Source organism: Sorex fumeus, unplaced genomic scaffold (assembly GCF_029834395.1).
Source record: "Sorex fumeus unplaced genomic scaffold, SorFum_2.1 ptg000008l, whole genome shotgun sequence".
NCBI classification, from domain to species: Eukaryota; Metazoa; Chordata; class Mammalia; order Eulipotyphla; family Soricidae; genus Sorex; species Sorex fumeus.
Genome location: NW_026606065.1, coordinates 76521823 through 76548422, shown reverse-complemented (window position 1 = coordinate 76548422; position 26600 = coordinate 76521823). Strand labels below are relative to the sequence as shown.

At 40.4% G+C, this 26600-nt stretch overlaps 1 protein-coding gene across 2 annotated transcripts in view; it reads left to right on the top strand.

Moving 5' to 3' along the window:
• Nucleotides 1-26600, top strand: part of ENOX1 (ecto-NOX disulfide-thiol exchanger 1) — a 470609-nt gene that overhangs the window by 227327 nt on the left and 216682 nt on the right. For both annotated transcript variants that reach the window (XM_056109825.1, XM_056109824.1), the window contains exons 4-5: nt 9062-9205; nt 10548-10685. In XM_056109825.1, the coding sequence (XP_055965800.1) occupies nt 9193-9205; nt 10548-10685 (151 nt within the window). In that variant the 5' untranslated portion in view covers nt 9062-9192. The remainder of the gene's footprint in view (nt 1-9061; nt 9206-10547; nt 10686-26600) is intronic.

The window sequence follows — 26600 nt, the reverse complement described above, 5'->3', positions numbered from 1 at the left end:
AATAATGAATGTAATCAAAGTAGAGAGAGAGAGTTATGTAGAAATCATCTGCCTAACAGGCATTGGGAAGGGGTAGAAGGGGGGTACATTGGGGTTCTTGGTGGTGAAAAATGAGTACTGGTGAAGGGAAAGGTGTTTTATCATTGTATGACTGAGACTTAAACCTGAAAGCATTGTAACTTTTCCCACAGTGATTCAATTAAATATATATAAGAAAAGAAAAAAAATAAAAGTATAAAAACTAAAAAAAAAAAAAAATAGGAGTGCCTCAGGAGCACTGTGATAAGTATAACCCAATAAACCTAAGCTCCCTGTGACCAGGGAGAAAGGACAAAAGAAAAAGAATCTCTGGTGGGGTTCTTTACTTTTGCACTTAACTGCAGAAAGGGCACTCAAAGTCAGTGTTCCGATCTAAATTTTCAAAAAATGTCTCTGAGGAGGAAAGTGTTTTGAAGGGGTGAAGGTTACTTGGAAACAGTTGCCTCTCAATAACATTTGGGTGCCTTTGTTCCTGGAAGTTGCTGGAATGAGTGGACTCAGGTCTGTGAGCTGGTGCTCCATGAAGCTGGATGTGTTTGTCTTGAATCTCAGGGACTCCTCAAAGTGAGACTCTTCTATTCTTAATAAATTCAGGCCTCTGTGTGCAGATGAGATTGCCTCATTTAATAATTCACTCACCAGCAGAGTAAGCAATGATGAGCATTTCCATTCTAGGTCTATTTTGGAAGATAAAAAACAACATATTGTGTGTGGGGGGTGTGTGGTGTGTGTGTGTGTGTGTGTGTGTGTGTGTGTGTGTGATAGATATTCACTAGAGAGGAATGAGTTAAGGCTTTATATGTTTCATAGTTTTCAGGACCAATACTGCCCTAAGAAAATTTTTACAGGTGGAAGATCCTATATTATAAAAAAACTTGTTTACACAAAACTTTTCACTTATTATTTGTTCAATTCTGGAATATAAATTCTAATTTTTAAAAGCAAAGGCTTCCTGAAAACTAATATTACCTGACATTTCCTTATTCTTATGAATAGATGCTTAAATCTTATTTTTCTGAGTACCAGAGAACATTGCCTTTGGGCCAAGTATGTAGCTCAAGAGGTAGCACTCATACCTGGTATGTGTGAGTCCTGGGTTCACCCCCTGGCATTGCATAACCCCTCTTCTCAACACTGTCAGATGTTACTCCCATAAAAATATTTTTTTCATTACTACTTTTTAAAGGTAAAGGCCCTCCCGTTGTTCATCGATTTGCTCGAGCGGGCCCAGTAACGTCTCCATTGGAGACTTTGTTGTTACTGTGTCTGGCATATCGAATATGTCATGGGTGGCTTGCCAGGCTCTGCCGTGCAGGCGAGATACTCTCGGTAGCTTGCCGGGCTCTCCGAGAGGGGTGGAGGAATCGAACTCGGGTCGGCCATGTTGGCTGCGTGCAAGGCAAACGCCCTACCGCTGTGCTATCGCTCCGATCCAGTTCGATTTCTCCATCCCTCTAGAGAGCCCGGCCAGCTACCAAGAGTATTCTGTCCACATGCAGAGCCTGGCAAGCTGCCCATGGTGTATTCGATATGCCAGAAACAGTAACAACAAGTCTACAATGAAGACGTTACTGGTGCCCGCTCAAGCAAATCGATGAACAGCGGGAGGACAGTGCTACAGGACAGTGCTATAGTTCTACTTTTTACATTATTTTTTTTTTTCAATTCGATCGTCGATTGCCTCGAGCACGCCCCAGTAACGTCTCCTTCATCCTAGCCCTGAGATTATATTCAAGGCTCTTTAGGAGAATGAGACCCATCATTGTTACTGGTATTTGGCATATTGGGTACGGGGAGTTTGCCAGACTCTTTTCAATTAAGGCTGTGATTTACATAGTTATTCATGGTTGATTTTTGGGTGTGCGATGTTTCACTAGTGTCAATTTTCCTCCACTCAGGTCAGCAGGTTCCTCCCCAACCCTCATAGCCTGCATACTTATAGTATTGCTGGATCTGTTGTGTCTACAAACAGAGATCTTTTCTTAAAAAAAAAAAAAAATTAACAGGTTTATCTACTATCCTGCCAAAACTGGTTCAATTGTCTCTTTGGAAAATGTCTATTTTTTTAAATCATATGATTATAATGAGAGATACTCTGGCTCTCATTCCTTTCCCTCTCCTTCTCTCTGCTCCCTCACTGTCTCTCCTTCAAAACAGGCATGCCTGGGCAAAACCTTACCATTCCTGCAGTAACCATTTTCTCCCTAAGAAGAAGGAATGATAATTTTTTGGAGAATGATGGTTGCTGGACAAAGTAGAAAAATGGAGGACGTAATCATGGACCCATAATGGTATTTTGTGTCTGAGAAATGGCCAGATCTGCTTTTTATCATCTGTGGTACACGCCAAATCAAAACTTTCCCTTTCATCCAGTGAATTCATACATATATGCTTTTGTTACACTAATGTGCTGCCTAATGGGTCTAAAGAAGCAGTTATTTATAGACCTGGGCTTATTCAAAGAGCAGCTGCAAGAAGTCTTACAAAAGGAGAGCTTGACTGTAACCTGCTTGTGACCCTACAGCGACTGTGAGGGATGTGGGGATTTTGCTTCCTGGAGGATGACTTCTTAAGTGCACCATAGCTTATCTGGAAAGATTTTACCTCCTTAAAAAATTATTTTCTTTGACACTATATTCATCTGTATTTTGCTTTCCAACAGCAGTTTGACTTTTGTGTTCTTTAGCATTAAGATTGGTCAACAAAGTTTCTCTCTCCATTCCTTAATTACTTCCCTCTTTTCCTTTTATTTTTCCTTTTACTCTTCTTTCCTTGAAATAGAATATGTGTATACAAAAAATTGATATATTGCTGTAAGTATATTTTACAAAATAGTTACATTTATGCACTTCTGCTTGTGTGTATATACACCTATACACATGTGAACATATATGTTGAGTATATGGATATATATAGGGAGAGAGGAGAGAGACAGACAGACAGACAGACAGACAGACAGACAGATAGAACCTGTTACTTCCAGGCACCATGCTTGCCTCCTTCTTCCGGCTGCAGATGTACACAGAGATGTCTGGTTTCCTTTATCATCCTAAGTTTTTGTTTTTCATTAGGTAATGAAAATAAGGAGATTTAACTGCTAGTGTAGAGAAAGGAACTGTGAATGAGGGGGAAAAGGTGGAGGGACTATGTATCCCCTTCATCAGGCCTTCAAGGACAAGCCAAAGTTTCTGTAGAAAAGCAAAAGCATCTCTCTTTGGGTGAACTGTACTGTGATGGATGTAAATTGTGACATCCTTGAAAAGAGTTCAGTGATTTCATAAATATTATGAGTAACAGGTTAGCTGTTCAAAGACCTTTTGAATGCATAGCTTTGCTCTAAAGTTTTATAAGAATTGATCTTTGTCCAGTCTATCTTTGGCCTATACCATTTGTTAGAATAACCTTTCTCTCTACTTAAAAAAAAATCTTTTTAGCTTTGATATAATATTTCTACTCTCATCACAAATTATGCAAAAATATAGTTCTATTGAAATAAAATTTAGAAAACCTGACCTAAATCTCTTCTCCAAAGTCTAAATCTTACTTTCTCATCGATCAGTATATTTTGATTATTAATAACCAACATCCTATATACTTAAGACTTGAAAATTTCATTATGATTTATTACATAGTACCTGGTAGTCTCCATTTTTAAGCTTCCTCTTGATTATTTTTCTCAGGCTCTCTACTCTAAAGCACTTTACGAACCTAAAGTTACTTATAAGAATTCATGAGTAATTTAGACTTTAGTGACCTTTCTGCAGAGGGACTGGGGAAATATTTACATTGTGTCCTCTCCAGTGAACCAGTTGTTTCTCTGAGACACCCCTTCTCCCCCAACCAATTTCCTATCAAAGACCACTATCTTTCCCCTCTTGGCAGTCCTGTCTTCTGTTGCTGCATTTTGCAGAGCAGTTCCACACTGTTTCAAAACTTACAGATTCTACTCATCTCTTAGATACGCAAACAAGACCCAGTACTTAACAGCACTCATTCCCCTTAGAGGCCTCTTTATTAACTCACTGTAGTAAGAAAAGTGTGGTCTCTGGTATCATTTTGTATTTGAAGAGATCCTAGCAAGAATTTCACAAAACTGATTAAAGGCGTTAAGCTTTTCTAATTGTTTCTCAATTAAAGTAGCACTGTAGCACTGTCCTCCCGTTGATCATCGATTTGCTCGAGTGGGCCCAGTAACATTCTACTGTGAGACTTGCTGTTACTGTGTTTGGCATATTGAATACATCATGGGAGCTTGCCAGGCTTTGCTGTGCTGGCGAGATACTCTCCGTAGCTTGCCGGGCTCTCCGAGAGGAGCAGAGGAATTGAACCCAGCTCAGCCCAGCCATCTGCGCACAAGGCAAACACCCTACCATATTATTCTGAATTACTGTTTACCATTCTATGAAACAAATGACTCCATTATTATCCATAGAGAGTAAGTTGCTTAAAAATCATAAAGTTAAATGTTATTTTTTAACTACAGAACTCTTTTCCATAAACTCAAGAGAGTATCCTACTGATTGAAGATCAAAATAAGATATTTTCTTAGTCCTTGAAGGGTAAAGTAGAAACTTGAATGAAAACGTAGTTTTCTTTTCTTATGAGTAATATAAATCATGAAAATGCTAATTCCTATAAAATAAGAAGGCTTTAGGTGTCATGTGAAATGAGTTTCCTTTGGTATTGACTCTTTACAATACGTTAATAAATCTGACTTTCTCACTCAAATTCTTCTTTTTTAAATTTATTTTAGTCATTTTTATTCATAATTTTTTGATACTGTCAATGGTAGAATTTCAGGCATACAACATTCCAACTTTACACCCACCACCAGAGTGCCCATTTCCAACACCACTGTTTTAGGGTCTCTTGCTTACATCCCCTGGCCCTCCAATCTCACTACCCTTGGAAGCTCCATATTGTCAACAAATTCTTAGAATCTGTTGCATTTGGTTACTTGTTATTCCCTTACTATGGGCTTTTATATTCCGGATATGGGAGAGATCATTCTTTATCTGTCTCCCTCCATCTGACTAACTTCACTCACCATGACACTCTCCACATTTATCAATATAATGGCAAATTGCATAATTTCATTTTTTCATATAGCCAAACAGTATCCACTGTGTATATATATTATATACTCTAGGATTAGATTCCTCTGCCACTCTCGGAGAGCCAGGCAAGCTACGGAGAGTATCTCACCCACAGGCAAATTCTGGCAAGTTCCCCGTGGCGTTAAGTCTCACAATGGAGATGTTACTGGGCCCGGTTGAGCAAATCCATGAACAATGGGAGGACAGTGCTACAGTTTCTGTCATCTGTTGAGTTGTTTCCATACTTGGCTATTGTGGATAGTGCTGTAATGAATGTGGAGGTGCAAGTGTCCTTTCTAAATTTGGGGGCTTTTGAGGATAGATACCCAGAAGTGGAGTTGCTCAGTCAGATGGAATCTTAATTCATAGTTTTGTTGAGAAGTGACCATCCTTAATTTTCCCTTTGAAAGTAGGCTTGAGCCTAAAGACTCACCAAATAACACCATTGTTGAATTTTACTTTTTTAAACTAAACTCATCTTCATTCCCGGGAAGCTACCAAGAGTATTCGATATGCCAAGCACAGTAACAACAAAGTCTCCAATGGAGACGTTACTGGGCCCGCTCGAGCAAATCAACGATCAATGGGAGGGCCTTTACCTTTACCTTTTTATGAGTTTTATAGACCATAGTTGCTAGTTACCTATAACTGCATGGTATGTTTCTTGATTCATGAAAAGTTGAGTAGGGTTAGAATGAATTTCATTATTAAGAACTGTGTTAATAAGAGAGTTTGTAAGCTTCAGAAACTATTTGACCTTCTGATGTGGCCCAATGAAATATAGAGCATAATTATATATTGTTTAATCACTTATTAAATTGAGCATGAGATTTTGTACATGGATATATATTAATAAAGAGCAGGTTAGACATCTGCTAAATCCTAGACAAAGCTGTATCAGCATCCTTAGAATTTTGTACATATTATTTTGTGATCATTTTAATCTTAATATGAATCAGAACCAAAAACTGTCAGTTCCATATTTGGTTATGAATTCAAAAGCTTTTGTCATTTCTTAAATAAAACAATAAAGAGAAGAAATACTATGCCTTTAAATTGCACTATTTTATTTTATAAGAGAACTGTGGAAAATGAAGAAATTCTGCTACAATTTAGGTGTGGCATATAAAACTAGGGCAACACTTACTTTTAGAAATATCAAGTGTTATTCACTGTTTTAGAATTAATTACATAATTATTCAAAAGAACACAAAGATCCCAGGGTACCTTAATGGAAACACCACACTTCCAAATTCAACAATAATAATTAGCACCTACTAAATTCCAAGTACTTTATTAGCTGTAATTTTTAACTCCCCACATCTCTGTGGGTAAATAAACACCAATAAGAATATTAATCTTTTCTATAGTTTAGAAATAAGAAAAGTAAGGCAGAAAAATTGATTTGAAGGATAAATTAGGCATTGTGCCCTTGAATCATTTAAAGAGACAGGTATTCGATGGGGAGGATAGATGTTGGTCGAGTACAAACATCGCTCTTAAAACTGTTCATAAATTACTGGGTAGCTGTTAATTTAAAGTATCACCTTTCTTCTAAGTCATGTGATCAAATCAATGTTAAGGTATTTTATTTTTTTAAAAATAATTCCATGGCATCCTTAAGACTATTGGAAATGGCCAAGACGTGACAGAACTGTCACATTCTCATGTGCTTGGTTACTGCATGAAAAGGGGTGCCATTAAAATCATTGCATTGGGAGATTGAAGAGGTATAATAAATTAAATGCCACAGTCCCTTTCAGGGATAAATTCAGGTTTACAAGCCACATCTAGCCAATGAAACCTTGCTTCTCAATGCCCACTGAAGTGGTTTGTTGCTTGTCTTATTGAAACCATATCAGTATTTTAAGATGGACATAAAAAGAATGCTTAGAAACTCCACACCTTCGGGACACTAGATGCCTCTTTGTAAGATCATAATCACTAAGGTGAAAACAACCACTAGAATAGTTCCAGAGCCCAGGAAAGCAACCTCCATCCCTAAACTTTGGGGCCAGAAAGGCCAGCTGAGCCATGTCTAGGCAGACATAGTCCTAAAGGGTACAAGCAAAGGGATGTTCTCTGACAAAGTGTTCCAGAACTTACAGTGCACTGGAGAGGAAACAGTTGTGATTAATGCTCACATAGGGAGAACCTGAGCTAGAAGGAAGCCAGCCAAGTAATTTCATTTGGGGAGTTAAGTAAGACAAATAATGACCTTGCCATGATCGGAAATAGCTCGATCACAGGGATACTTGAGCAAAAGAATGAACATGTAAGACCAAACTCCCACTTTGGCAGTCTGAAATACTTGTCATTAGGGAGAAGCAGAGGCTTTAAGGTTTCATCATAGAAATTTTGCTGGTGCAGGGATAATTAAAGGACAGACCCTTTAGACTAACTGCATTTTCTTATATTCTGAGTTTCCTTTGTATGGGGGAAATCGCCTTTCCTCGGGATACCCAAGAGAATTGACACATACTATGTAAGCAAGATATGAATTAATGTGGGCAGTAGAATTTAATTGCAAGGTATAATCTACTTGTGCTGATTATAGTTTACTCCTGAATTATTGGAGACTGAATGAGGAAGAGATTTCCTTCTTCTGATGGTCTGTTTGAAGGCAGTTGTTACCGTCTCCCTTGCTTCTCCAGCTGAGTACCAGGGACTTATGGAAACAATTTGTTTGTTACTCACCTCTCCTTGAGATGCTGAAATCCGCACTCCCACTTGCCTTACTCACAATAAGTTCTCTTTGACAGTACGTTGTCCTGAGGGAGCACTGCTTCTTGTACCTAAGAATCAAATAAATAAGAAAGCATGTCATAAAAGAACCAGCACTTATGCTGGGTACACTGATACAGAGAGATCATAGGATCAGATTCTAAAATTGACATTTACCCACATGGCTTGAAAAACTTTCCATTAGATGTACTCTGAAATAAAAACAAATATTTAACTTCAGTTGTCATAGCAATATAGAACACTTAATATTCAAACTTCTCGGGTCACCCATCTCAAGCAATATGAATTTCTATCTTCCAATTTTGAACTGCTTAAAATCTGTATGTATAATCCTGTGTCGTTTGGTCCTTTTGAAGTTAGGAAGAAGGCACAGAACTCTTATACATAATATAAGTAGTGTGAGCTAGTTGCCCTTTGTAACTCTATGTAATGCTTTTGGTTATTTTTTTGTTTTTTGATGGACTAGGATTTGGAAGATTCTAACAAAAAAAAAAAAATAGAGCGGTATAAGCTGTTTAATTCTACGAGGAAAGCAGACCAAACAAATTCTGGCTAGTTAAATGTGCTTTTCTCCATAGAACTCAGAAACAAAATAAATGCTTTGCCTTTTCTGCTCCCACCCCTTTGGGAGCCTCTTCCCTGGCCTTTCTCTCCTTTCACTTTTCCCATTACAATGTGGGCACTTGCCTTTATCAGCCACTTGGTGAATAGATGCTTACCTTCCCTCCTCCCTCCCTTCCCTACTTTTTATCCCCCTCTATGAATGCATTTCACAGACAACCGTCTTCCAAAATAACAACATCAATTAATTTTTTAACTTAAAAAACCCTATGTAGCCGGCATCTGCCCTCTGCTTTGATGTGTGGTGGATGGAGGAGGCTGTGCCGGGACTGATAAGGCTGAGCTCGGAGCCTCTTCAGCAGGAGACAAGACTCTCCTGCAAAAGAGGCTGTTGTTCCCACCCTCCCTGGCTCAGGTGAGCTGACAGTGGACCCTCCAGGTCACAGGGCTCCCCCCAGAGCCAGGAAATAGAGGCAAAGGCAGGGGAAGCAACTTCCCATCTGGGCCAAAGGCTGCAAGTTGTCCTGCGTGATTTGTCTCTGAATAGGCCAGTTTCTCCCCTTGAAGTCTCCCTCAGTTAGCTATTAGGTTTCTCACCACGTTCCTCTCCTCTTTTTCAGAATCGGATGATCTCCGTGGGGACCCCACACTCAGCCTTCCAAGTGCTCCTGGCCCGCAAGATGTGCAGAATGCAATAGTCGATGCAAGTGGCCTGGAAAGCATCCCCCAGTGTCCCCAGCAGCTTCCTCGGATGATGGCTGCAGGTAAAGGTCGGTGGTGGGTGCAAGACACAAACAATTCTGAGTGGGAAAGCTGGGTGAAAGTGCGAAACAAGCTTCAAAGCAGGAAACCTGGGAACCTTCCAGAAATCAAGCCATGGAAACAGGGAATGTCAAAGAACACAAGTCAAATTGGACATAGTCTTAGGTTTTTAGATTTTTTGCTCTATGCATGTGTTTTATTATGATCCATGTTTTTTTTTATTTTTTAAAATTTCATTTATTTGGGGGTGCCCTCTGAAGCAGTGCTCAAGAGCCTGAGGAACACTCAATAATACTTAGCCATGCGGTTAGGAGCTCAGGGGCCGTCAGGGATCTAATGATAGCTCAGGGGATGGGGTAGAAGAGAATGCGGTACAAGGGATCAAACGCAGGGTCTTGCACATGCTCACCCCGTATTTCAGTCCTTTAAGCTCTCTCCCCAGCCACGACAAATTATCATTATTTTTCCTTTGATGAAAATATGTGACTAGAAGAAATATTTTATCAAGGTTACTCTAGGCACACAGCTGCATTTGGGGGTTTTGTTTCGTTTTCTTTGGGAGCCACATCCAGCTGTGCCCAGGGGTTACTCCTGGTTCTATACCAGGAATCACTCCTGGCAGGCCCAAGGGACCATATGGGATGCTGGGGATGGAGCCCTGGTGAGCTGCACACAAGGCAAGTGCCTTCCCCATTATATTATCACTCTGTCTCTTCACACCTGCATTTTTTTTACGTAGGGATGTGTTTATAAAGGAAGGACTCTACTACAAGGCAACACTTATAAATTTAGTCAGGACCAGTTACATTACTTGATAACTATTGGCTATTTAGAAAAGTGTGCCCAGGCCAGAATTACACTTGGAATCCTGCATTAATTTATTCTGTCTGATAAGCCAATTGACTTTGTTCTACCAAGTGTGTATTCTTGCTTTACCTCTTCACTTTGAAGCTTAAATCATGTCATTTCACTGCCAGAAGGAAATGATTCTACTGTAGATTTTGTTTCCAGGGCACTATCTTCATGGCATACTGTACATATTATAAACTACAAATCATTAAGTTTGCTCCCAGAATGCATTCAGAAACTCTCCATTTTTACATCTAGGGAAAACATTGTATTTTTAGATTTTAGATGACATCTGTAGATTATAATACTATCTTTGTATGTGCAAGTGTGAGTGTGTGAGTATGTGTGTCTGTGTGTGGGGGGGGGGAGGTTAGGGGGATTGTCTGGAAATGTGTTAAATGAAGTCTCACTTCATAGAGCATTTTCTTTAAAACAAACCCGCACCATGCTGATGGACACTAAGTCAGCGTTTGTGCACTCTCTCTCCCGGTGCAGCCGCTGATGGTCTGGGGAGTATAGCAATCGACACCACCCAGCTCAACATGTCTGTGACAGATCCGACTGCCTGGGCCACCGCCATGAACAACTTGGGCATGGTTCCTGTGGGCTTACCTGGACAGCAGCTTGTGTCTGGTAAGTTTGCTCCTGGACATGCAGATGCTTGCAGCAGTACCGAAGGGTGTGGGGTGCCCAGGTGCCCAGTAATCCCTCCACAAGCCAGTGTAAGCAGGACCTGGACTGGATGACAGGGATGACTTGGGCATGTATGTGTGCAGACTGGGATGGAGATGTTTTACATGTCACCTTACTCTTCTGCCTAATAATAGCTTCCCCCCCCCAAAAAAAAACAAAAAACAAAAAACACACCACAGGCAGTATCTGTCATCCTTGGCATTATGATATCAATTTCATGTTTTAAGTTAGTCAGTGAAGGGCAGATTTACTATTCTCAATTTGCAAAATCCTTTCACTGTATAGTTATATCACTTGAGCCTACAGTCTTTCTTTTATGATAGTAAATATTTCTTATTGTTGCTTTTGTAATGTTTCTATTTTATAAACAGAGAAACAGAGGACCAGTTTATGAAATTGCTCCAGTTTTGAAGTGGCAGAACTAGAAATCCCAGCACTAAAGTCCATATTTCAACCATTTAGAATCATAATATACTATATTCGGTAAAAAGAACTATTTACAAACATCACAAAATAGAAGCAAATTTAAAATATTTCCTCATTTAATGCATGTTTGTTGAGAATTTTCCAAGAACACAACATACACATACACACATACACATGTGTCACTGAGGAACTGTTCTTAAATTGATTTTTAAAAAATACAACAGCAGTAAATATAATACGTAGAATTGAATGTGTAGAATTGGTAGTTATATAGGCTATGACGCAGACATTTCTGTAGTGTCTGTCATTGGGCACTTAAGAGAAAAATGTAATCAGTGAGATGGAACTTAAACTATCCAGAAAAATACACACACTTGTAGTAGTCATTTTTAAGAAATAGCCATTGAGTCTTTCTTCTAGTGTAGAAAGTCCAGAAATAAACAAAACAGATATAGTTCCTGATCTCCCTAAATTTCTTACTGAGAGATGATAGTTCTTATATACTATTATCATTGTTACAATGTCAAAGAAACATCTACTTTTGTGCATCCAATCAGATGATGGGAGATGGTTGGGGTGGGGTAGGAAGATAGCATAGTGGGTAGGATGCTTGCTTTCTATGCGGCCTCCCAAGATTCAGTTCCTGGCACACCATTTGGTCCCTCAAGCTTGCCAGAAGTTATTTCTGAGCACAGAGACAGGAGTAAGCCCTGAGCATCAGGTGTGGCCCCGAAACAAAAACACGATTTGGAGCGTAAATTCATTTATCCTGAGTGCAAAATTATTGACATGAAGAGATATGTATACTTACATTCATTTTAACACTTTCACTGTATCACTGTATCACTATCACTGTCATCCTGTTGTTCATCGATTTCCTCGAGCAGGCACCAGTAACGTCTTCTTCGTTTTAGCCCTGAGATTTTAGAAAGTGCCACATTCGAGGCTCTTTTGGGGTCATGAGAATGAGACCCATCACTGTTACTGGTTTTTGGCATATTTAATACTCCACGTGAGTTTGCCAGACTCTGCCATATGGGCAGGATACTTTTGGTAGCCTGCTAGGTTCTCCAGAGTAAGAACTAGATAATAAGATGTAGTGCGGCCATGTGCTTCCGGGAGCTGGATTTTATAGTCTCTGGTTCTTGGCCCGTTGATGGAATTACACGGCACTGGGGCGCAGTTGGTGGGTGTAACGCCTACCTACTGGAAGATGGGGGATCTGTGTGGAGGTGGCCCAGTCCCAATCCGAGCAGTAGGCTTTGGAGATCTACGCCCCAGGTCCCACACACCTGGGTTCCTCCGCCGGTTCCTTCATGCGTGAGGTCCGTCCGAACGTGTGAAGAGCGGTCTTAAGCATGACTGTGGCTAGCACCAGAGGTCTTCAGCTGCCGGGGCTCTTCTCTGGGTGAGGAGAGACACTCAACCCACCCTCCTCCAAGGGGCCCGGGTGAGGACAGCCAGGCACGGAGGCAGGCACTATAGCCAAAGTATAGAAAACAACCCAAGTATCCAAGAGTGGCTGAGTGCATAAAGATATATGGTGTATACACCCCTCTCCTTGCAGGGGATGGGGTAGAGAGTGAGACAACAGAGGAAGAGGTGAATGAGGAGTGATTCCAGGAGAGTGCTGGAAGGTACTGGGCACACTGGTGCTGGTGGAAGTGCAGTAATTGTGTTCACCATAAGCATGACTAAAATCATTATTATAAGCATGTTGTTTCACCTACAATAAAGGAAAATTAAGAGAGCAAGAATCTGTAGAGAAGTACTAAGTTTCTCACCCACAGACCTGTGTTCTGTATACTGAACTGACCAAGAATTTGATTTCTTTTTTCTTTTTCATTAACTAAGGTCATAGATGTAAAAAAAAATTAAACATAGCTATAATAAGTTATATAAAAATATACATAAAGCTGTATAAACATGCACATGTTTACATATGGTATATGTGCATATATGTATTAGTATGCACACATATGTATATGTAAATATGGTTCCTTTCTAATAGTACAAGAAATAATATTAGGGTAAAAGGCAAGGAAAAGTGGGAAACATCAAACGAAAATCAATGGAATTAAAAAACATTGTACTTAGCATGTTTATAAAATTAAAAGTTTCTAAAATTTGTACAATTGAAGATAAGTCTGCTCAAGGATGAGCGGGTGTTCGTAATTGACATTTTCTGTGGTTTGAACATGTGTGTGTCTCTTCCTGCTAAAGTTAATCTAGGCAGATAGTTTCTTGTAATAACTTGAGAGCAAAGATTTATATTTTTTCACCCAATTTCTCCAGCTGCCTAATTGAAATATTCATGGAGTAGAAATTACTTTTGCCTTCCTCTCACTTCTCTCAGAAAATGTGGGTGACTTTGAGAGTAAGCCACAACCTCCACCATTCATTATTTTGATTATGATTCTGAATCTTCAGGTACTTTGACCATGACCAATTTAGAATTTTCCCAGCAACTTACCTCAAAAAGAAGGACAGCCCTTCTCATTATGAAAGAGTCATCATTTTTGCTGCAGGGGACATTCCCTAATTCCAGTGCTACCGTGACTGTTTAAACTGCTTTTGGATTATGGGGCAGAGGCGGGGCAGGGCCAGGTGGTTCCTGGGTATCCCATCATCATTTCTCAGACTACAGTGAAAGGTGCCAAGCAGTGTTTTCAGAGCTACCCCATGATGCCTTTTGTGGACCCCCTCTTAAGGGCAGGTTTGTCATTTTTTTACTTGGTTAATGTTTATGTATTCTCTTCTTTTTTTAACGCAGTTATCCCAGGATTCTTAAAAAAAATTTTCATTTCACTAACTTTTTGTCTTGTCATTTCTCATTTTATAAGCTATTAAAAAATTAAGACATCCATTAAATATTTTTCCAGTTTCTTTAACCATCCTAATTGTTCACATTTAAAGTATTTTCATTTTCCCTAGCTGTGCGTTCTTGGGTTTTTTTTTTTTTTTAGTTTGTTTGTCTTTTGGGTTTTGGGGGAGTTTGTTGTTGTTGCTGCTGTTTTCATACCTTCATCGCTTCTAGCATTAAAATCAGTTTCTTAGGGCTGAAGAGATAGTAGATTGCACTAGGTGTTTGCCTTGCGTGTTGCCAACCCGGGTCAATTCCCAGCACTGCATATGGTCCCCCAATCATTGCGAGGAGTAATCTATGAGCACAGAGCCAGGCGTAAATGAGCCATAAGTAAATACACGCATTTTCTTTTTTGATGTTGTTTTGGGGTGACCATAGCTAACATGGCAGTGCATGGGCAGGAACAGAGACATACCCCATGGTGCTCAGGGACCACTAGGGCTATACCACGCAGAGCTCAGGATGCAGTATAGGGATCAAACCCAGTATGCTTGTGTAAGACAAGTGTTCTGTGACTTGAGCCATTTATGACAAAGAGCATTTTAATTTTTCTATAAAATTATGCTTGTGTCTATTTCCTATAACCACTATGATAAAATACTTAGTAACTGCACATAGTAAGCATTCATGAATTACTTTTTGCTCATTTCTCAAACAGTATTACCGTGGACATTTTTATGCATATAGAGTTTCAGCTATTAGAAAAAAATTTGATGATTCCTACACATAGAATCAGTAAGCCAACAGAAATAATCTTTCATGTTTCTTAGTAAATAATGAGCAATTAATTTCTAAAATGTGCGCAAGCATTTATTTATTTGCTAATTTAATATGCAAAGATAGCATCCTACTATTTTGCCTGAAGCTCCTTTATAACTACTCTTTTAGACTTACTTCCTTTCTCCCCTTTCATTTTCTATTCATGTTTCCTGTTCTGTAAATAAATAACTTTTTTACTGCATCCATTTATGAGATGGGGTTCTTAGGATTTCTTAAACGTCTTATAACAACTTATATTTGATCATTCATTGTTAAGAATTTTCAACAGTGTAGTTTATATAGTCCACATTTTCAGTGTCCCCATTGACTTCTTTTACCAGAAAATTCATTCTTATGTTTAGTCTTGTCTTTTTCCAAGTATTTATTCAGGAATATGAATGCACTTTAATTCTAGCACCACATTGTTTTTATTCCTATAGCTCTGTGTTTCATGCCTATGAATATGTTTATGCTTCCTCTCAGTACATACCATCTCATTCTATTTGCTTCTCTTTAACAGTTAGAAATGCTCCAAAAGTTTCTGGTATTACTAAATGACCAACCCCATATTTGTTAAGATTAAACTGATACTCATTTCCATTCCTTGCTGCTTTTTTCTGTTCACTGAAAGATGAAAATTATCAGCAAAGTAGGTGGACATTTTTCATCCTGATTTTATCAAAAGGATTTCTCAGGAATTCCTACATTTCTCTCCCTTTTCATTGTTACCTAAAGATTCCCCACCACAGTCTTATTTCCATTTTAAAATTTAGCCTCAAAGACCAGAACCAAGTATGTAGGATTCTGTCCACTTAAGCTAGCCTTAGAAAAAATATTTATGTTGGCATCTAACTAGAAACTGAAGAGCCCTCCAAAGCAGATCTTTCCCTTCAACTGTGGGGCCCTCCTTCTCCACTGCTGTTTGTATCATCAATGCCACCCCTTCCCTGAGATCTAGTTTGCAGTTCTGTTTGTGTTTTCATGGAACAGTATCACTCCGCAATCTCAAGTTTCAAAATAGTGCTCTTGTCATCCTGGGTTGCCTTCAGACTTCTTCTCTGCCACACATTCTTCCCTTCCAGGATCCTCCACACCCCCCCCCCCCCCCTTGGTGTCTTTAGATAAAATCCAGAATATCAGATCCTGAGCTTTGACACCATCTGTGTGACCAGCTGCTGCCTTCCTCTGTACCCCAACCCCTTTTCTACAGTTGTAATCATCAACGGGAAGAGCTTTAAAAGCAGCAGCTGAAGCCTCGGGTTTTAAGTTTCTTGTCCAGGCCTGCATGGGAACTGGCAATACTTCCTGAATATTCTTGAGCCAGGAGATTATTTCTGGCCTGTCTCAAATCATTTTTATTTTCTGAAATTTTCTTTCCTGATGTCTGCAATCTTTCCTTACACATATTTGTTGACTGAAAGCTGATGCCTATCTTTTACCCCAAGTGACTAGACATGGCATTTGTTATAGATCAGGGGCATGTTCTGAATAGACATCACACCTCCTGATCACTTATGGAAGGGCCATATGTAAGATGGTACCACATGGCATGTTGAGCATGAATCAATAAATGGCCTTGCCACTCTTACATGGAACTGGGAGTTCTCCTTGGATCGTCTTTTGCTCTTCTCCAGAATATCTGGATTCATTATCACTTCCGCCCCCTTGAGAAGAGCTGAACTTTGTAGCTCCAGGTAGGGAGGCTAAGGATGGATGCAGACCTCAGGCCTTTTTCTTCTCTCTCCTGTGCACTGTTGCTTCCACTCATTTTATTCCCTGCTTCCTTAGAATGCTTGTTGGTTATTGGATTGCTAAATCCTCCTAGGGACACCTTTGTTCTCTTTAATATGCCCAGATATGAAGAGGCATCTGTTAAATCCTTTCATCTTCTGAAGCATTTCTCTTTTAACTGGGATTTATTGAGCCAGATGTTGTGCTGAATACTGGGCATGAGGGACATAGACCTTATGCTCCTGGTTTGGAGCCCAGTAGGAAAGTGAGGAAGAATAAATAAGCAAAGTAAGATCAAGCTATAAATGATTCTGCTGCTAACCAATGAAGTTCATCACTGAGAATATTAAGCTGGAAAGTAGTAGGAGAAGAGTTGTATTTTTACAGAGCACTTTTCTGAGTCCTATAGAGAAGAGATAGCAGTGTGGAACAGGTTGGTTGCAATATAAGATGGGATGTTGTAACAGCTGTACAGTATAGTAATAGTAGCAGTAAAAGTCAGGGTAGTGGAGAGTGAGAGAAGTAAAGGAATATAGGATGCATATAATTCTAGAAACAACAGAATTGTTGATAGTACACATAGAATGTTAAGGAGTCAAGTATTACAGTGGCTTCTAGATTTCTGGCTTTGGAAGTTATGTCAATAAGGGACTCATTAACTACTATGGGACATGCTAGAAGAGAAGAAGGGTAGAAGGAGATGTTGAATTTCTTTTTGGGTATGTTGACTTTGAAGACCCTGTTGAAAAGAAGCATGTAGTGAGTGTAACAGGATTAAGGATCTGGAGCTCACTTGAAAAGGCCTAGCCAAGGCAGGTCACGGAGACCCTGGGAACCTATTCACTCAATCATTATTGTGGATGTGAAGTCAGATATAGACCCTCAGCTGTATCAGCTTGACATACAGATAGGTATGTTTCCAAATATTCTCTAAATCTGTTTTCTTCTCTGACCCAGTAGATTACTATCTATTGTTGGAATTAAGGTTTGAAATGAGAGAAATAGTTAAAAGAAGACACACATACAGTCATGCATTCATGTATACATTTGTGTATAAGATATATATTTATGAGTACATAATATAAATACATTCATGAATATATGTTAATGCATATATACGTATTCATCTATATAATCTAGAAATATATATCCAAAGTTCTCTGATCACCTCACAAGATACAAACATGGACTCTCTGTTGATAAGCATCCCCCTTGTTTTTTTTTAAAGGAAATATACTCAAAGTAGCCAACTCTCTTTCGTCCCTTCCGATATTGATGGTGATGCTCTCTGACACTGCTTGATTAAGGACCTAGGGGAGGCCACTGTATAGTATCTGGCTCTCTAAAAAATGATGGTCAGAATCACCTCTTGTTTTTATTTTTCATCTTGTTGAAAGATTTCTCATTATCAAGTGTCAAAAAATAAATAGATCTTTGACTTAGGTTTCACAATTTATGAACCTGGTTTTCTGTATTCCAGGAAGCTCTGTTACACTTTCCAGTTGTGTACTCCTAAATCCCCAGGACACTAGGACAGTACACATAGTCATTCATTTACCACAATATCACCATACATTCACAATCTATGGTGTATTTTACCAGACAGTAGTTTGTATCTGCCCCTCGAGTCTCTGAATTTTCAATAGTATCCTTCAGTTGATGTCATTTTAATTTTCATTGAGTGAAAAATATTCCATTTTTCCTATCTAAAGGAAAAGTGATATGAGGAAAGAAAGTATCATGGGACAGTGGTGGAGTGTTATTGACTGGATGTGGGGGTGTTGAAGTAGCATCGCAAGTATAGAACAATGATAAGGAAACTTATCTCAATACAGATAGGGAGAAACATTCCTACTCATAGAATTTGCATTTTAATACTGAAAAGTGTGATTTTCATTTTAATTAGAATATGCAGGTGTTTTATTTATAATGATGCATACATGAAACTTAGGTAATGTTATACAGTGTTATTTTAGTAAAATACTTTAAAATCAAAGCTTTTTATAATAAGATTTTATTATTAATCAAATAACTTTTATTAATAATAAATTTATTGATTTATTATTAACTTTTATTTTTATTTATTAAGTTTATTATTAAATTACTCTGTATCACTGTCATCCCATTGTTCATCAATTTGCTTGAGAGGGCACCAGTAACATCTCTATTCATCCCTGTCACATGCTAGTGTAGCCCAATGGCATATTGGGGGCTCTTTCAGGGTCAGGAGAATGAGGACCATCATTGTTACTGTTTTTGGCATATCGAGTATGCCCCGGGTAGCTTGCCAGGCTCTGCCATGCAGGCAGGATATTCTCAGTAGCTTGCCAGTCTCTCCCACAGGGATGGAGGATTTGGGGGAATCTAATCACCTTTACAAGTATTTTCAGTCAGGCATATATGCAGGCAGGATACTTTCGGTAGCCTGCTTGGTTCTCTGAGAGCAAAAACTAGACAATAAGAGGTCAAGAGACCGCATTCGCTGCTGTGCGCTTCTAGGAGCATGGTTTTATTGTCTCTGGATCTTGGTCGTTGGTGGGATTACACGGCAGTTGAGTGTAACTGTCTAGTTACTGGATGATGGGGGATCAGGATGGAGGAGGCCCAATCCTGATCCGAGCAGGCTTGGAGATCTCTGCCCCGGGTCCCGCACATCTGGGTTCCTCTGCCACTTCCTTCATATGTGAGGCTTGTCTGAGCATGTCGAGAGTGGTCTTAGCATGGCTGTGGCTGGGTTACAGAGATCTTCAGCTGCCGGGACGCTGTCAGGGTGGGAAGGGAAATTCAACCCGCCTCCGTCCAAGGGGACCCAGTGAGGACAAATTTGATTAATAATAAAGTCGAAAATTAACTACATTTACTATATATTCAAGTTAGTTTTCATTAGAATTATTTTAAAATTTATAATAAACACAAATTAGTTTCCTATTTGATATAAATGTTTATATAGGTAAATACCCACTATCATCCACACATTATTCTCTGTTGGATTTTTGTTTTAACATCAAAGTGTTTTACTAATAAACATGGAATAATTTCTTGTCCTATGTTACATTTCATTTCTTTTATTATTCTTCAGCCTACCATTTACTGTGTAATACATACTGTGTTTTAGATTTGTCACAGTATGCCCTTATATACTACCTTTGCATTATGGACCTAAAGCACTTCCATGAGTACACATATAATTTAGGCTGTCATTATCTCAGAGGTCCTACAGGACTATACACTAATCTAATTCATATCTAAATTATATCTAATTCATCTTGTATTTCCTCTATCATCAAGCACAGAGTTGGGTGCTCACTAACTAAATAATTGAGCCAATGTATGATTTATGTAGATAAATAGTTTGATTAAAATGTATATGTTTTTGAAAACTTAGTTTTATATGTGGTCCTTAGATTATTCTAAGTATTGCTTTTATGTCTTTAATCATACTTAGGAAAGAAAACTGTGACTGTCAGTACTGATAATTGACATGTTATTTTTTTTTAAAATAATGTAGGAGTACCGCTATTTGTTCAGCAATTGATTAAGCTGATCGAATTGGGCATGAACTCCACATTACTTTTTCATTTTATTGTATCACCATGAGATAGAGTTACAAAGCTTTCATGTTTGAGATTCAGCCGTATAATGATGAAACATCCATCCCTCCAACAGTGCACACTCTCCACCACCAGTGTCTCCAGCATCCCCCACCCCTCACATACATCCCAGTCCTCACCCTGCCTCTATGGCAGACAATCTCCCCAATACTCTCTCTCTAATTTTGATCATTATGTTTTGCTTGAATTTTCCCACCACCGTTCAACCCTACCTGCTTAGGTAGGTAGACGCTATATAATTTATTTTTCATTGCTCATTTTGAATATCATGAGAATTGACGTGGACATGATTGTAAATGTAAATTTCTAGATTGTAAATGGTTGAGTTCCATTGACAGCTCTGTATGGCACTAATCCATTTTGGGATTCAACTGGGAGTCTCTGGGTCAGGGCTGCTGGTGCGCTAAGATGGTGCCCGGAGGCAGACTGTGGGTGTGACAGCCAATCTTCTGAGTGGGTAGGGACCTGCAGGGACAGCCTTCTGCCACCATGCAGCCTGGAGGTTTAGTCCTGGAACCCACATACCTGGGCCTTGTTTATGGAAGCTCTTGGTCACCAGGATTCCACCTGGAGACTGCACCTGCTCCATCTGGGGTGCCCGATGATATTGGCTCGGTATGGGGCCCGGAGAGATCTCCGACACTGTGGTGTGTTCTGGGACTTGCCTCTCTGTCTCTGGGCCTGGGCTGTTGGTGCGCTAAAATCCACATTACAAAATTTTCAACAGATTATATCTTGGTGAGATCCATCCCAGAGACGGTAGAGTCAGGCTGGGGGTTATGGTGACAATTTTGGATTGTGGAAACAAGTGGTTGCTGGGGACGCTGCTTGGGCAGGCACAGGCCAGCCCACCCCCTCCAATTTACTTCAGTCTGTTCAGCCATGCATGGGTCCAAGCTTAACTGCGGCTTTTGATCTTTTCCAAGATTTATTTAGGGGTCTCTGAAGCAAGGCCAGAAGTAGAGCTTATAGAGTGGCGCTGGAGTTGGTTCATGGGGGTTGACTGCCAGTGATTCCGTGTGTATTGGGAAGTGGAGGGAGGTAGCCCATCTCAACTCTGAGAAAGCCATGAGCTTGTATAGCTGAGCTGGAGGAAGTTTGTGGGTATGGCTCCCACATACCTAACTTTTGGCCGAATAATTTCTTGGTAAACTTGGTCCCAAGTTGTTGTAGTCTGGCCGAAGCACAGCGGCAATTTGGGGGTATCAGGAAGCCTGAAGGCACCTTCAGGCTCCTGATGCACTCACCCCACAGGTACATTTAACCTGTTGGTGGCACCATACCCCCATGACATTTGTGATTTATTTTTCTTATAATTGAATAATATTTTTCCATATTATTTCTTTTTTATTTTAAAAATATCTAACTTTCCTGAGTATTTTTATTCTGTTTATGCTTTCATTTATATTTTTGAACGCTAAAAGAATATAGTGGCCATTTTAAGCATGCTTATCTGCTAATTTTATCATCTGTGATGTTTTTAAGTCTCTTCCTATTGATCCAGTTTTTCTTTTCATAAGGGGCCATATTTTTCATTTTTATGTATGTCTTCATACATTTATTTGCATGCCAGCCATTGTGGTGAAGTTTACTTAGTTAGGTGCCATATATATACCATGCCAAAAGTTTTGGGACACATTCTAAGATGTTAAGTCTCTTCCTTTAAATATTGGTTTGGGGATCACACTTGATGATACTTGGGTCTTAATCGTGGCTCTGTACCCAGGGATCACTCCTGATGGTGCCAGCACTGAACCAGGGTCAGCAGTGTATAAGATAAGCACTTCAATTCCATACAATCTCTCTGATTCCACCTTTAAATATTTTTGAGATTCATTTTAAGATGCAGCTAAGTTACTTGGAAACAGTTTGATTCTTTCAAGGTTTCGTTTGGAGTTTAGCAAAACAAGTCCAGGGCAGCTCCCACTTCTGAGATTAGACTTTCTGGGATCTCTGCCCCAGTGTCCTGCAAAGTTTCCCTCTCTGACTTTTGTAAATATGATCTATACCCAACCCTTTGTAACCTTTAGAAATGTTTCTTGTTCCTTTCCCACATTTTTTTCCCCTCATGAATTGGTAAAGGTAAAGGTAAAGGCCCTCCCGTTGATCGTCGATTTGCTCGAGCGGGCCCAGTAACGTCTCCATTGGAGACTTTGTTGTTACTGTGTCTGGCATATCGAATACTCTCGGTAGCTTGCCGGGCTCTCCGAGAGGGGCGGAGGAATCGAACTCAGGTCGGCCATGTTGGCCACTTGTAAGGCGAACACCCTACCCGCTATGAATTGGTAGTTTCTTTAAATTCTTGTCCTGATCCATACTCAGCCAGGACCTTTGAGAACCCTCTGAATCCCTCCATCTCCCTCTCAGAGTAGCTCCTTCTCCGTTTTCCTTTCCTGTCATTTACAGCTATCTTGACCTCCAGGGACACTGAGCTCAAGGAGACCACAAACTCTACTTGCATTTCTCTCTCTTGAGTTAAATCCTGGAAATGTCTAGACAGGAGAGGGGGCAATCATGGGCTTCCTGCTACCGCTCTTCTCTTGGTTCCCACTGTCCTGCACTATCTTCTGTCCAGTGCCTAATTTATTTTGGAGTGTGTGTGTGTGTGTGTGTGTGTGTGTGTGTGTGTGTCTCATTTGGGGGCCACATCAGTGCTCAGGGCTCACACTTGCCTCTGCAATCAGGAATCATTCCTGATGTGGCTTGGGGGACCATATGGGGTATGGGGATTGAACCCAGATTGGTGGGTTGCAAAGAAAGCACCCTATGTGTTGTACTACTGCTCTGCTCTGTGCAAGTTTATATTTTTAATTTTCATTTAAAAAAATTACCTTCAGTGAAAATGTATCCAAGTATCATTCTGGAGTGGAGGAGGCAGGGAGGTAGAGTGTAGATTTGTACCTGGCAATGCACAGAGGTTACTTCTGGCTCTACATTCAGGAATTACTCCTGGCATGCTCGGGGGACCATATGGGATGCTGGGAATAGAATCTGGGTCGGTCACGTACAAGGCAACCACCCTACCTGCTGTGTTATCACTCCAGCCCCAACTATTTAATTTTTATGATATACATAAATATTTTCCTATGCTTGGCACTGCATATTTCCATTCTACCTCATGAGCTTAGGAAGTGGGTCCACTGAGCTTGAATTTGCTTAAAGTTTAGCCCAGAATAACTTAGTGCGATAATATTTTACTTTACTATGCTATGAGTATGAAGATCATAGTGGTTAGTCCCACCAGCTTAAGAGACACCTGAAATTATAACTATGGAAATATATATATCCATCTAAACTTAAGTTTTATAAGTGCTCCCATGCAGGGAACAAAAAAATGGAGATTTTCATGATTAACACAGATGAACTTGTGTCAATTAAATTCTTCACTCTCTGAGAATCACAGAGTCAAGAACCAGTCAATTAGGAAAGCAGTTGAGGGTGTTTGTTTCTGAAGGATTCTGTTCTCAGCGAAGAACAGTCGGGTGTCATCTGTTGAAGTTCTGGGGCATGCAGAAAGTCTGAGAAGGGAGACACCTTATAGGCAGTCAGGGGGAGTGAGAAGCAGCCAACTACACATTTGCAGTTGCTGATGAACACCTGTTCAGATGATTTCGAGCAGTCCCTGACAGTGAATGTCTCTAGCACTGTCATAGTTGGGCAGTGGGTGGACACAGATGAAAAGTGGACTTTATCCAGGCTCTGTTTTCTCAGATGGTGGAGTGGAAGGTCAGGTTTATATGCTGTGGCTTGGGGAGTTACACAGTCCTGTGGGACCTCGGGGGCGGGGGATGGGGGGGAAAGCAATGAAGACAGCTGGAGGGGGGAATCCCGAGGGCTTCTGGGTGAACGGGCTGAGAGTTGTGGGGAAGAGAAGGCCAGCAGCCTGTTAACAGCAATAAATGGGGGACTTGTTTGGGATCCACTTTTGCATAATTAAACATTGTTTTCCTGAGAAATTGAGATCAGAAGCAGATGGTGGATTTACCATCAAAGGTCTTGGAATCCAGGCCCCCAAATGTATAATTTTAGTCAAATTATTTAACTTATCTGAGTGTGAACAGCAAGAATAATACCAACCATGGAAAGTCATTTCCAGCATTGGTGGTATGAAGCATGAGATATAACTGCAGGGATCCAAGCTCATTGGTTTCCTTTGCCCTCACTGGAGAATAGTCTAGAGAGCTATAGGAGCTCAGTGGACCATATGGAATATCGGGGAATCTAACCCAGGTTGGCCGAATGTAAGGCAAGCACCCTCCTCACTGTATTCTCTCTCCAGCCCCAAGATGTGTGCCTTTGAGTTCTACCTCTCCAGCCCCAAGGAAAAAAAAATGTTTTTTAAGTAGCTGAACCTAAAAGGCAATTACTGGTACAAATTTAGAAATTGTGTCCAATGAGAACTGGGAAGACAGTGGCAGGAGAACATGGTTTGCCTGTCCCAAGGCTCCTGAATTTGATCTCCATTTTACCCCCAGTATCTCTGAGTCTGGTTCTAGGGGCCCCTGAATAGCACTGGGGTAGTTTGGTTGGTCCTTGGCATTATGGGACCTTGCAGTATCACATCCTCAGGTCCTGACTTTGAACTCTAGCCCAGTTGGTTCAGTATCACCGAGAGTAATCCTGCTAGGGACCCCTGCCTCGCTACCCAATCCTACATTGAATTTCTATGGTGTTCAGGCACTCTGTGTACTCTGATATGACCAGATTTTATCTTGGAAAAAAGATGTATCAAGAAACAGATCCTTAAACTAAGTGATATTTTCCTCATCATCCAAGACATTGGCTTGCTTTACTAAAAGAACACAATTTTTAACTTAAAGGTTATGCTGAGAGCAAAGGGCAGGAGGAGGACCCGTTCTTTCAAAGTGACTTAAGTCCATTGTGTCTTTCCAACCAGGAGAGCATCTTTTAGGAAGCTTTTCCTCACTTCACTGAGTGGGACTCTGGTGACCTTCATTAGTTCATGCTTCCTAGACATTTATTCTAGCTCAGCAGGAAAACTAGCCTTCACTATCTTAATGGGAGGCAGGCAGGGGGTGAGGGGTGGCAACTGAGGTCTCCACAGGGGCCCTAGGCCCACTGTAAATCATTGCTGAGAAGATTTTCACCAGAGACACTTTTATGAGCTGCGCAATCACGCAAAAATTCTCATTTCATATCTTCAAAACTGAGCAGCCTCGCTCTTGGAAACCATGTTATTTGAGAGCATCTTTTTGAATGTGCTCATCCCCAGCTGTGAGAAAATACTGCCCAGTCACGGATAGGAAAGAAGCAATTTAGAAAAATAATAGAGGGAGACGGTGATGTCATCCTCGTCTGCCTTTCGATGTCATCCTCCACTGGGATGGGAGCCAGAGGAAGGACAGCCCAAACAAGGGACAAGGAAAGGAGCCTAGTGCACAGCAGGTCCTGGTCTGCCGGGAAGGCCTGGAGGGTGCAGTAAGAGCCAGGCAGTGTCTGACGGGAAGCAGAGTGTGCCAGGACTTACTCTTGCTTTCCCTCTGCCACATGGAGCCTCAGTGACTGACAGATTCTGAGAACTTTGCTCTGCCTCAATCCCCCCACCCCAACACAGTACTGGCCCATCAGAGAGAAGACTCCAGGCTGAGTAAAAGCACTGAAATGCCATGATTTAGTAAACTCCTAGACGTCAAGGGTCTGTGCACAATGTACGTTGACCGGCAGGCTGGGAGCGTCTTGAGGAAACAGAGCAAGATGGTAACTTTTCACAGGAATCACAGAAAGACTATATCCGTAATTAAAGTAATCTCTTTGGTGGGGATGGTGTGTTTTGTTTACTTGTTAGTGTATTTGTTCTCCCTCCTGGATGCAGAGAGAGCACCTGCAGAGTTAATCACGCATTTAGCCATGTGAGTGATGCAGGAGGATTCTTCTAAGTGACTTTCATCTTACAAGGCTCTGCAGAGACGTGTTGCAGAGGAAGAAAGGATGGATGGCGGCCCCTTTCATGGCCCCTTGCAGCACATGGAATCTGCCAAATACCCCCATATCAAGGGTGAACACAAAGTTAATCAACCAGGAAGATGTTAAGAAATTGGATGAGCTCAAGGCAAGCATCACAGGACAAGCTCGGGAAGAAAGTGCTTGGGAGCTCAGTTACCTATCAGAGTGAGGGAACTTGGGTACCGGCCACCAAAAGTCCTAAGTGGGCTTTTTGTTTTTATTCGTCACCACATTTTATCATAATTATATGTGATTTACTAATTCACAATTCCTTAAAGAAAATTAGGAACTTAGTAAAAAAAAATATGCGTAGAAGGAACCAAAAATGTACATGTTTCTCACCTACCCCCTTTGCAAAATTTTTGCTGTTCCCAGGCCTTCGCTCAAACTGGGGAACTGAGCCAGTGCAGCATCTGTGCAGAGCCTTCACAAGCCCATTTGATAGGATCCTTCTTTGAATGAGTAAACTAAGTGTTCTGCTTTAAAGGGCCTCCTGCT